The 12482-nt window shown below is 49.7% G+C and overlaps 1 protein-coding gene across 1 annotated transcript; it reads right to left on the bottom strand.

Moving 5' to 3' along the window:
* Positions 1-1809: 1809 nt before the first annotated feature.
* Positions 1810-6393, bottom strand: LOC133887713 (uncharacterized). The gene is made up of 5 exons (XM_062327681.1): positions 4946-6393; positions 3106-3853; positions 2866-3019; positions 2613-2675; positions 1810-2233 (listed from the first exon to the last, which is right to left on the bottom strand). Exons 1-5 carry the CDS (start codon positions 6096-6098, stop codon positions 2105-2107), a joined length of 2247 nt encoding a protein of 748 aa, XP_062183665.1. The 5' UTR covers positions 6099-6393; the 3' UTR covers positions 1810-2104.
* Positions 6394-12482: the final 6089 nt, after the last annotated feature.

Below are 12482 nucleotides of genomic sequence, written 5' to 3'. Positions count from 1 at the left end.
ATAATAATTATATATCCTCATTAACCGTGAACCCCGCGACGGCGACCATGGCATCAACGGCCACGCCACAGTTGTCCACCATGGAAAATAACACCCCCATGAGCCTTGTCCAAGAACCCCCAACCTCGTGTGGTTGGACACCATGGTTGTCCAAGAAACCAGATCCTAATCGTCAGGGAACCCATTGAACATAGACCGTATGACCGCGCGCTTTCTACACGCAAGATAGAGATGTCGTTGCAGTCGATGAGCTCGCAGTTCAATCCGAGCTTGACAGCGTGGGCGTGCATGGTGGCTGACGACGGATTTGTCATCTACATTTCGAGTATTGGATAAGCACGGAGAGGTCAGTACATGAGGTAGATGAAGGGTGATTTTTTTTAACAGAGAAAAACATCGACTTTTATTGAAAGCCAATAAAGGGTGTCCAGATACCACAGAACAAAACCGAAAGAAAAAGTTGGGGAAACCGGCTTGCCAGACTAGGACAGAAAAACCAAAATATGCCAACGTTACAAAAGCATAGGCACACAAAAGAGAACTATCCTATTACAGCGAGATCTTAGGAGCCATACAGAACGTAGACATTAGAAGGCGGGCCCACAACAGAAGTGAATCCACGAATCCACTCCCTGATCTTTGTCATACCGCTATCCACCTTCATCTTGTCATCTTAAAATCGAACAACAGAACTCGATTCGCCAGTTGGGAATCGTATGCTAGTCGCCTCGAACGACCAGCCATCCGGGCCTGACCAAGCGGCTGGGTGAGGACGAAGATAAAAATTTAGGCAAAGAGTTCTGCGAACGTGCTCTAAGGCTCGAGCAGCCCGGTCCCAACAAGGTCTCAAGCGCCGCCGCGACCACTAGGCGCGAGAAGAGCACTGGTCATGAGCGACCTTGACCTGGGTTCAGTCCAAGGCTGAGCAGGTCAAAATAGGTTCCTTTCGAAGAGGGATGGGTGCTCCAAACTACAGTTCCCTGGCCTGACGGAGTCAGGTTAGCCAGGGTGGTCGGCTGCAAATTACGCAACCCGCGAAACACCAATCCTATGTATGAGGCTAACTCGGCGACGAGCCTATTTTTCTATTTTGCAGAACCTTCCGGACGAACGTAGACATGACTTTTCAAATCTACTTTCAGTTTGGATTGGTCTCGTTTTAGGAGGTGGAGTTGCAGGGTGGGTTGGGCTGTTGTGCTTCAATAGAATGGTTTGGTGTGGATTTAGATTGGATTTCAGCCCACTGTCAGGTTCATCTTCATCGTGCGTGCTGGCATCCGGGAAGGAATGCTGGGAGTTACGCTACAGATTAATTATGACGTAGTATGTTGGTCGAAAGAACGTACCGTGCATGTTGTTCATCGGCTCCTCGCGTACGTGGAGGTCACTGCATGCTCGGTTTCAGGTTGAGCCTGCCCGGAAACAGCACAGCCGGGTCAGAGTTTTAAACCCCCAACCACGCAAATCAGTACCCTACAATCCAAATCACCACAAAAAGATTGTACAGAAATCGATACAACCCAAACAGCACAAGGAGCTTAAAGTGCACGAGTCTTGCGAAACAGCTGGGGACATATGTGGTCCGAAAATTAGCTCTTCACAGGTCAAAAATATTCAGGTCTGAAAGGATCTGGAAAGATGCTGCCCCGATAAATTTAGGACAAAATTGATACATCAAGACGCGTGGAAGCAAGCAAATACAACCGAGACGAACTGACAAAAGGATATGTTGTGCCAATTCATCATTGATAGTCGAACGTCTCATCAGGTGCGTACCACAAAATCATTACTTAATGAAGGCTACGAGCGTGTAATCATGGTTTATATATCCAACGGTGCGTACCATCCCTTTGCATACGGGTCCTTGGCAGCAAACATTAGAACTGAGAGCAGCAGCAAGAGCGAACAATATTTACAAGCACACGAGAGAACCTTGTGTTGATGTATACGCATGCCGCATAACGTGGAAGAAAACAAAGAACAATTGAAGCTTATTATATGGTTCTATCAACAAATTAGCTACGAAATGAAATGCACAAGGCAAAAAAAACCTAACTATAACGAAATCCTGTCCATCGTGGATCTGGGCAAGCGGACCCATGTCTCAACGCTTCCTTTTTGCTCTACTTGTGCCTTGTTTCGCTGCATTTGTGGCTTTCTTTGCTTTAGCAGCACCTCGTTTGGTTCCAGATGAACCTTTCTTCCTGTACTTGTTAAATCCCCTGCCACTTTCCTGTAAAGCACAGTTAGATGGCATTACCACCATGCAGTAAAAGGAACATAGGTTTCTTTTCCCTCACTACCACCATTTGCTACTCTAGAAATATCATCAATTTTATCATCGTTTCTTAAAAGATCCTAGGAAAATTTTGGTTCAGGTAATGGTTACAGAGAAGTAGATATTCTAGCTACAAACGATGGATAGAATCATGCCAAAGTTCATTTGAGCATTCCTAATCAATTCAATCCCAAATTGAAAACATCATTGCAGGTATTGTGGACATATAGTTGTAACCAGTGGATAGTTAAATTTCAGTAGGTTCGTTTCCAAGCCACAGTTTGTCTAACAAGAGTAAGGACAAATCACGGGAAAAGATAAGAATCCCCTTCACCTTTTGATATTGTCGATAGGCATATCTGCCAGTCAACTCCTGCCCATTTTTCGAGACATAAACCTGCAGCCCAAATACAATGGAGCAAAATTATGATTGCATCAGCTGTGTCCAAGAGGATAGCAGAATAATCTTGAAACAAGTGAAACGCAAACTGATATGTATCCAACATCCATACTGAAGAAACACAAAAATGACTAAACAACGTTTATTATCTAAAATTTTAAGAGGAACTCCCAAAATACAGCCTTACCTTCCTTCCGTCCTCCCCAGTAAACCAATGGCCAGAACCAGATTGAGTTCCACTGGCATGTACCCTTCTTTTGCCAACATCAGTTGGAACATGGATCCTTCTATTTGGAGTAACCCACCCATCATTAGCAGCACCACTCGAGCCAAACTCCCTCCTATATTAAGACATAGAAACAAGTTGGAAGCAATTAGCAAATGACATTACTCAAAGGATTAAAGCAATGATCACTATGTGCATTACCTGTAGCTGAGACTTTCTGCTCTGCTTTGATCATTTTCTCTGGAACTTGCTGCCCCAATGGGAAAGAAATGCTGCAGCCTTTCACGAACTAGATCACGCACCATTGGATCATGGTGGAAGAAATAATGCATAGCAGGAGGACTACTGTCAGTCAGGTTGTCATCTAGTACAGCTCCACTTGAAGTGCTTTGATGCTGGAAATGCCTTTCAGTTTCACCAATAGAGTAATTGGGTTGAGAAACCTTTGAACGACTAAAACTGCTGCCTTCTTTTTGCTGAGACGGCCCTGAATCTTTCATAGATTTGAAGTATTCATTGCAAAAATCATCAAGAACAGGTGTTTCCCAATTGTCGTTCATCTTAACTTCGCACTTCCGCACAGTAGTGTTCCCTTGGGGCTTGCTGTTTTGCTGCAAGGTAGGTTCTTTCTGCACATACTTGTGCATGGATTCTTGTCTCTTTTTAAGAGGACTAACTGCCTTCTTTGCTTTATTTTGATTCTGGTCATCATCTGCATCAGTGTCAGAGTCAAGCAAGTAGATTTTCCTCATGGGGCTTATTGTTATCTTAGGAAGTAGTTTCTTTGTGCAGCTTTCTTCTAAAGATTTTGAAGCAGAAGAGTTTGACACTTGTGTAAATTTTGATATCTTTGCTTTGGTTGCTGATTGACTCATAAGGACACCATGATTTAGCAGAGAGAATTTTGAGTTGCTGGAAGTGCTACAGCTACCAACGGATGGTGGCACATCTGCAAGTAAAGATGAGAACTCGATGATGTTCTACACAAGGAAATAAGAAGGTTCATAAAAAATGTAACAGAATAACCAGCAACAGACTAAGATCCACAATGAATCAATCATGCATATTTCTACGTAAGACCAAAGAAGCATTCATAGAGGAAGAAGAAACGTGCAAATAAAGGCCAAATACTTCTTGTAAAAGAAGCATTCCACAAATACAATCAAAAGTTAAATTCTATGATAAAGATGAAACTGCACCAATAAAGGCCAATATTGCATTTCCACTCAATATGACTCAAAGATCACGCACAAACTTTCCCCTTAAGGGCGTAAGAATCATACAGGTTGAAAGTGAAAACTACTGGCTACATTTTTATTCAGTGTTATATGGCAAAATTTGGGTGGAATTGCCAGAGATGCACTACACCTGCAGAAAGAACACAACTCCACTGCAGACTTTGTCAATAACAGGAACAAGAATACGTTATATGGTCTAGCAGCTGTTTGTTTGAGCCTTTGGCTGATACAGACTAAGATGGCAATTGAAGGGGTTTTAGTCTCTCATCCAGCAGAGGTAATTTGCAAAAACTACTTTTCATTGCAGAGGAAATGTCTGCACGGGAAGGAGACTGCGGTAAGATATTGGAGGTAGTTCAAGCGCTCAAGCAATGATTACAGTAGATTGGAAGTCATAATTTGTGCACAAGACAAGTTGGGGAGGTTAAGGCTATTTTGCTAGTCTGAATCTAGTTCCTGAAGTAAGAAGTATTTTGGATTCTCCAGTTTAATCTGGATGTGTTTTGTGGGTATGTTAAAAATCGTTTTATCTCTGAATGTTGCAGCCTGTTGTTAGTTAGTGTCTGTCTTCTCTGTGCTGCGATGGTTTGTTTGAGGAATTTGATATGTTCCTTTGTACACCTTTAGCTTTCAAACGAAATTGGTTAATTACAACCCAGATGAATCAATTTTACATTTTTCCATAACAGACACTAAAAAGGCTTCCTTGAAATCTATAGGCATGTTGCATACTAGATTGCAGAATTTTAAGCAAACGCCAAGCAAGAGAAGTGAGTGCAAAATTCAGAGTTAAGACCCCTTACCTGGCGCTAGTCGCTCCTCGTCAGTGAAGTCCTCGATCTCATCCTCCAAGCTCCCAACAGCCCCCAGTGCTGCCTTCCCACTCACCAATGGAGACGCTTCTGCCGCCGCCGGCTTTGGCACTTTAGGAGGTGTGTCAGCGAATTCCTCGATCTCATCCTCCAAGCTCCCAATAGCCCCCCGTCCTGCCTTCCCACGCACCACTGGAGATGCTTCCGCCGCGGCCGGCTCTGGCAACTTACGAGGAGGCGGTGTTGGCGCCAGATGTGGCGGCACAGGGCCCCTTCGCAGCCTCTTAAGTCGAGTCGTCTCCAGCGGCAGGGGAGGCAAGGAGTCTGGGTCTAGCGTTTCGCGCCGCATTCGCTCTGGCCGTTGGTCACCAGCGAGCACGAAGTCGTCGTCGTCCTCTTCAACACCGAGCGACGACGGGACCGGAGGCGCAGCCTGTGGTCTCGATTGCTCGCGATGCTGGCCGCCAGCGAGGATGTCGTCGTCGTCGTCAATTCCTAGGGAGAAGGAGGGGGCGTCAGGCGCCTCATAGATCCGCACCTGGGGTGTTGGTGCCGGATGAGGCGGTGCAGAGCCCCTCCGCAGCCGCTTAAATCGATTGGTCTCCGGCGGCGGCGGCGGCGGCAGGGGGTCCGGGTCTAGCGTTTCGCGCCCCACTTGCGCCGCCCGCTTGCCACCGGCGAGGACGAAGTTGTCCTCCTCTTCAACGCCGCTCGAAGAGGGTGCTCGGGGCGACACCTGGGGATGCGCTTGCTCTTGACATTGGCCTCCTGTGAGGAAGTCGACGTCGTCATCGATGCCAAGGGAGAAGGAGGGAGCGTCAGGCCCCTCGTAATGCCGCACCTGCTCCTCCAGGCGACCTCCGATGGGGCGCTGGGGCTCGTCGTCATCGTCGAGATCGACGCCGAGCGAGAACGACGGCGCGTCGAGCGCCGCGTACCCTCGCGCCTGCTCCTCCCTGCGGCCTCCCGCGCGGATCTGGGGCTCCTCCTCCTCCTCGTCCAAGTCGAACCCGAGAGAGAACGACGGCGCGTCGGGCGCCGCGTATCCCCACGCCAGCTCGCGCCGGTCGCTTCCGGCTGCAGGAGGAGGGTCATCGTCATCCAGATCAATACCAAGCGAGAAGGAGGGGACCGCGAAGTCCATCCCGCCAGGAGCTAGGGTTTGGGAGCTCGATTAGGGAAACGGGGGGCGATGCATTTGAGGAGAAATGCTGACGGAAACAGGCGATACTTTTGGCGCCAGAGTTTTGTTTTTGAAAATTTTGTGGAGGGAATCGGCACAATTCGAACGGGTCTGGAATCAGGCCGGAGGCGAAGGGTGGACCGGCGCAGCGGCTCCGGCGAGAGGAAGAGGAGAGGCGGCCACTGCGATGGCGGTAGGACGTCCGCGTTTCTCTGCCATGTGGGCTCCGCACAGCCTGGACGAAGTGGTCGGTTTTAACGGGCTGGACTTTTCCCACTACGCCAGGTCCAGATATCTTCTTAACTTCTTGTGCTGGGCCTGAGACATTCCGACCACGTCGCGTTTCCGTCGCGACAAAGGGGACGATGTTCTTGTGCTGAAAGATTAAAATAAAAGCCTAAAATCTACCCGAGTGTTTTGAAGCCTCTCCTCAGCCGATTTCTTGGCCGACGTATCTGTGTCACATCCGCACTCTGAAGCTTCTTCTCCAACTCCGACGAGATTTCCGACGAGGTTAGGATTAGAGGTTAGAGTTCAGAGTGGGGCTCAACAAAGTCCGGCGGGCCTAAGTTTAACGTCTAGGATTGAATGCAGTAACAGATGAAACTTACATCCCCTCTGAAGTTTCGATAATTAACTCTGCATTGCATTGGGCGATGCTCCAATTGCGAGGATTTCAGACCATCACCATGTGTTGATCTACATCTGCGTTGCGCGATGCAAGCTGCTTTGGATGCTGATCGTGTTCATTATCGATAGCGGGGATCCAAAGAAGGCATAAACAACCAGACTAAACGCATGATTGACAGTATAGTACTCACCAAGAATCAATGAACCATGTTTAGTATCCCATGCTTGACCGGAAATGATCCAACTGCCCCATGCTGGTCAGGAAATGATACGTGCTAGCTTACCAATCTAAAGCTATGATTAAGGAGCAAAACCCGATCGCACGCTAATGATACCTGTCTCGTCACCGAGAGGCCAAGGACGGGATGGATCAGGCGTAGACCATCGATCGTACAAGGTCACATGCAGGAGGAGAGAATCCGCGGTAAAATAGACGGCATCCGACACATCACTTATCAAGCTACATTGTATTCCCTTTGAGCAGCTGGATCCTACTTCTCTCGGATCATTATTTCTGCCCTACTAGCATTATTTACAACAAGCTGTCTCCTCTCATCCTGAATCCCTGACTCATATGTCTCCACGATGAATCATGGAAAAAGAAGAAGTGGTTTTTTTTGCGAGGGGAAAGCGATTATACTAATTTAGATCAAAATACATCCCACCTTCAGAAAAAACAGAAAAAACTCTAAAGAACAAAGAAATATAAAACAAAACAAATCTAAGTTTTTGCGACATCTGCAGCTCGGACGATCTCGATCCGTATACACGAACCGAGCCTTCGTAGGAATCCTCCTCGTACCGAGTTCGACAACAACTCCAAACCTTAACCATATCATCCATCACTTCAGACCCATAGCCGAAGTGCATCTGAATCACCGAAAGAGTATTGACAATTACATCGTCAGCTCGAATATAGGACAGAAAGAAACTTACAACCCAGAACAACAAACGACAACCAGGATAACAAAAACAGCTACTATCTACTAAAACTATCAGCTACTACTAACTAGTGTATCAAGATCACCGGACATCGATCTCCCGAATCCCCACCTCCCCCGTTCCAAAGAGGCCACCTGGAGGAGGGGATTCAGAGAGATAGATGCCGGTTCCTGAAAATCGCCTTCGGTTCGCCTCTTTGTACTGAAGCTGGGGAACGGTCTTGTCCTCTTCAGTTCTCATTCAGGAGAGGCGGAATCTTGTTGGGGAAAGAGATGAGGGCCGGGTAAAAGACGAAGCTACTGCCTGCACGATATTCTTCGTGGCGTAATTTGGATGAACACGGATTGCAATTGTATTGGCGCAATTTTAACCCCGGTTATGGTTAACACCCTCGGTTTAAAATTTGAACCGCACGCACCTCCACTGTTCCATCCGCAGAAATCACAGTGCCGCCGCGGCAAAATTTACAGCGCCCCATGCGCGGTGTCGTCGTCTTCCCGCCACGATTTTTTATATTCACGCGGCCACGGTGGATCGCGACGGCACCCACCCGCGGTCACGTGGGTCCCGATGGCCCATGCGCCCACGTCCTCCATGCTGACAGGTGTGGGCCCGCCTGTCCGACGTGGCGGGCCTCAAGTTTCCTCCTCGTGCTCCGCCCTCGGATGCCTTTTCCCGCGTCCGAACACCGGACTGCGCGGCGCTCGTGCGCGGGAGGGCCACGTGGGGGTCGAGGGCTAGCCGACGGGCACGACGACGTGGTGCGCTGTTCGGATCTGGAGAGGGCAGCGGGCAGCACAGGAATCCGTTTTGGAGCGGCCTGAGCCGGCGACGGACTGACGGTGGCATGTCATGTGTTGGCCTGTTGGGCACTCTCTCTGAGATGGGGCCCGTGCGCAGTGCCACGCGACAGTATTTTGACGTGGATAATTGGCTGAGGTACCCCGATCTGTCGAATCACCATAGGTGCTAGTGCTAGTGCTTAGGTAGTAGGTACGGGATAGATCCTGATTTTATTTTTTTGCAGAATTCCACAACTATCGAGCTGTTTACATGAACATAGTGTAAAGAATGCTTACTTGGCTGGTACAACCGACACCCCAACAGTGCCTTACCATTCCTTCATTCTCTTATAAATATATAAGTTATTATTTATCAAAGAATACAATTTATTGTTCTTTCTCCATCTCTTAATCTTTGTAATTCTATAGCAATACGTTTTCAGTCGTTGATTTAATCTTCACTGAGCAATCGCAACGATAACAGAAAACATCAAGCACATAGGCCAATCCACCTCAACATCTAACCAAGGTGAGCACGATGGCATCACTGATCCAGGTAATCATGCATCTTCTTTCTTTTTCGTCGTCATCATCCTACCTCATCAGGAGGCAGTCGGACCGACTGGTCCCTGGAGGCAGCTCCCAGGGGGGCGACCCGGGTTCGATCCCCGACGCTCCCCCCCGGGGCGCTTGTTCATTTACTCTGCAAAATGGATGAGTGTGGGTCCCGTTTCTGAAAAAAAATCATCCTACCTCATCTTCCATACCCTCGCCGCTCTCACCATCGTCCACGCAGTGGTGCTGCTAGTCGCTGGTTCGGCCACCACAACGGTCATGCAAATGCCGCAACCCCTGCGGCAGCCGCTACTGTCGTCTGACCGTCAACCTCACTGCCACCGGCCTCGCTGCCCAAACCGCATTTCTCCTTCAGAGTTAGGATGCATGCAGCACCAGCCACCGGCGTGGGGTCCTTCGTGGCGGCGGCTACCACCACAACAACAGTTGACAGCCCGCACTAGTGCTACCCCCCTTCTTTAACAGCACACCAACAGCGACGACGACGGTGTACTCATCAAAGGAGGACCCTAAAGAGTACGTCCCTGCGACGCCCTCTCCAACGACAACTCCTCCACGAGTCCTCCCCCACATGAACACGACAGCCATAGCTTCTTCCTCTGCAACGACGTCATACCGACGTCTTCGCCACACCGCAATAGCAGCGACCAACCGCCGCTCAGGCCTTCGCCCGGGGTCGTGGGCTGCGGAGGTCCTCAACTAGGGTTGTCAACGAGGAAAATTCCCGCGGGGAATAGGTAACCATCCCCGTCCCCGTTTGAGAAAAATTGTCCCATCCCCGCCCCCGCGCGGGGAATGGGTCCCCGACGGGGTCCCCGTCCCCGCTACCCAGAAATAAATATCATCAATTGATCTTGCAAGTAGGTGATCAAAACAAGACCTCAACATCCAAAATTCACACAAGAAATGAGTGCTGGTGCCGCTGCCTGCTGGGGTTCTCGGGGCTCGGGCGCAGGTGTGCCACTGGGCAGCTGCCGGCTGGGGGCCTGGCGGAGTGGCGACGGCTGGCCTGGCGCCTGGCGGCTGGGAGCGTGGGACGGACGGACGGTGGGAGTGGGTGAACCGGTGAAGAACTGAGGAATGAGGATAAGGATTGAGCTACACTGCTGGACTGCTGGTGTGAGTGGTGTCTGATGTCTCTGTCTGGTGAGCCGTGAGGCCCATGCCCCTTGAGTGGCATGACCGCGTGAGCCGGTGCTCGGTCAATGGCCAGAAGCCCAGAGGCTTGAACGTGCTACGTGCGGCCAGCGGCCCAAGTGGAGACTGGAGTGGGCCGGCTGAGAGGAGTAGAAGGCCTGAAGATCAACTATATAAGCCCAGATCAATACGGGGGCCCGCGGGGAAACGGGGACGGGGGCTGGGTAACCATCCCCGCCCCACCATACCCGACGGGGGGGATTTTTTCCCCGTTATAGTCCCCATGGGGAAAAAATGCTCCCATCCCTGTCCCTTAATAGGGGAATTCCCCGTCGGGGAACGGGGATCGGGGCCCCGTTGACATCCATATCCTCAACCTCCCCTCCAATGGCGCCTAAGTGTACCAATACGTGTGTATGCGTGGGGTAAGGGGTCTTCGAGCCTCTTCGTGCACACATGAGAGGGGGAGGGGTGGCGTACCCCCACGACCGATGTCTCACCTGCGACCAGGTGGATTCTGCTGCTTGAAGGAAGCCGACAACTCTTCAGCCGGAGACAATATCCGGTGGTGATGCTCATCGCAACGCGGCGACGCACCCGCATCAACACCTCACATCTCAGTACAGCCTCCATCCCGGCTCGTGTCGGCCACGGTGCAACCCGCCTAGGCGGTGGCGGCTGCACACTGTGAGGGGGGCATGTGGTTAGGGTTCTGTCGCCTCCTTCCTCTTTTATACGGGGCGGGTGAGGGGAGCCCGCATGGGCCTCGGGCCAAAAGGACGCCTGGACTGCAGCTCATTTTTGCTTGGCCTTGCGCGCAGTGAAAAAAATTCCCCTCCATGCTACGTATTTAGGCTGAAAAAATGAAAGGGCTTTGGCCCAAATTTTGTTTTAAGCCAGAAAGAAAATTTTCAGTGGCTGGCTATTTCCATTTAGACCCTCTGGGTCCTAATAAATAGTCCATATAAATAGTATTGTATGTCTTATTTCTGTTATAGCCCCTGTAATTATTTATAATTGTACTAGTTTATTTACTTTTATAAATATGCATTTCCAGACCATATGAGTCCTGGATTTGCGCAATGTTCTATGTGTATGCATTTTTCACATTCCCAATAACATGTCTATTTATTTTTCAGTTCTTATTAATTCTTGTAATTTACTTTCCTGTTGCAATTATGATTATTCTGTACTCACTTTTACATTTAAGCCCAAAATTGCTTGATATAAGCACAAAACACTTAATTCAATGCAGAATTTAATGCATAATTATATGTGATTACCTCAATTTAATATTTCACTTTAAATTCTCTATTTTCCTATATATATATATATATATATATATATATATATATATATATGTTTACATGGGATAATCCGATTGTCAGTGAATCAGGAACCAGGGGTCCCCGAATCCCGAGGCCAGGCCAGCATTCTGCCACGTGGCTCCTTCCCGCGGGGTTCATCTCCGTGAGGTATGAAAAGATTAAGTCCCGGGAGAGGGCGCTTAGGGCCTTGAACAGTGGTCCCCGAGTACCCGGGTTCCCCGATGATCTACGAAGACCAAGTGACCGGGAAGATAGTGATCGGGGTCATAAACAGAGGCCCCTGAGCACACAAGTACCCCGAGGACCCGAGGAAGGTAGTTCCGGGAGAGAGTGCTCGGGGCTGCGAACAGTGACCCCCGAGCACTCGGTTCCCTGAGGATCCGAACAGTCAATTCCTGGAGAGAGTGCTCGGGGAGGTGAACAGTGACCCCCGAGCACTCGGTTCCCCGACGGCTCAAGAAGTCCTTCGTCGGTGGCCCCCACAGGGGTCCAGCGGTGAGGTGTCAGCCTGTGAAAGGCCCGATGCCGCATTTAAGAGGGTGTGTGGCCTGTCACCTCCAATTGCTCCTGCCACGCTCGGTGTCAGTCCCTGCCACATTCTGGCAGAAGGGCGTGGGGACATTTAATGCACGGGTCCCATCCCGCGTCATCCGGCACACCTCGGGATAGTATCGCAAGGCCCGAGGTGCCCTGCCTGTCGCCCTGCTGTGTCAGACGAGGCACGCTGGGCTGCTCTGCGATTGCCTGGTGGGCCCTCTCCACGGCGCCCGTTGCTAGCGCCATCATGGCGACCGAAGACAGGGCGGGACACCGCCTCTTCCTCACATGTAAAACCTGTAGAGCCATTAGCAAGAAAAAGGTATTCGCAAAACTTAATCCATATAGGGTACATATAAATAACCCGACTCTAAGAATCATGCATTGAGCCATTAGCAAGAAAAATACCACAA

Source organism: Phragmites australis, chromosome 13, assembly GCF_958298935.1.
Source record: "Phragmites australis chromosome 13, lpPhrAust1.1, whole genome shotgun sequence".
NCBI lineage: Eukaryota > Viridiplantae > Streptophyta > Magnoliopsida > Poales > Poaceae > Phragmites > Phragmites australis.
Note: the sequence above shows the minus strand (reverse complement) of the source record. Positions and strands in the feature narration are given on the sequence as shown.

Bases quoted from the DNA above. Each gene is read 5' to 3' on its own strand.
- LOC133887713 (XM_062327681.1), bottom strand. From the start codon at position 6,098: ATGGACTTCGCGGTCCCCTCCTTCTCGCTTGGTATTGATCTGGATGAC. The intron at 3,020-3,105 runs GTAATGCACATA...GTCTTAATATAG, and splicing joins GCAGAAAGTCTCAGCTACAG to GAGGGAGTTTGGCTCGAGTG. The intron at 2,676-2,865 runs GTAAGGCTGTAT...TTTGGGCTGCAG, and splicing joins CTGGGGAGGACGGAAGGAAG to GTTTATGTCTCGAAAAATGG.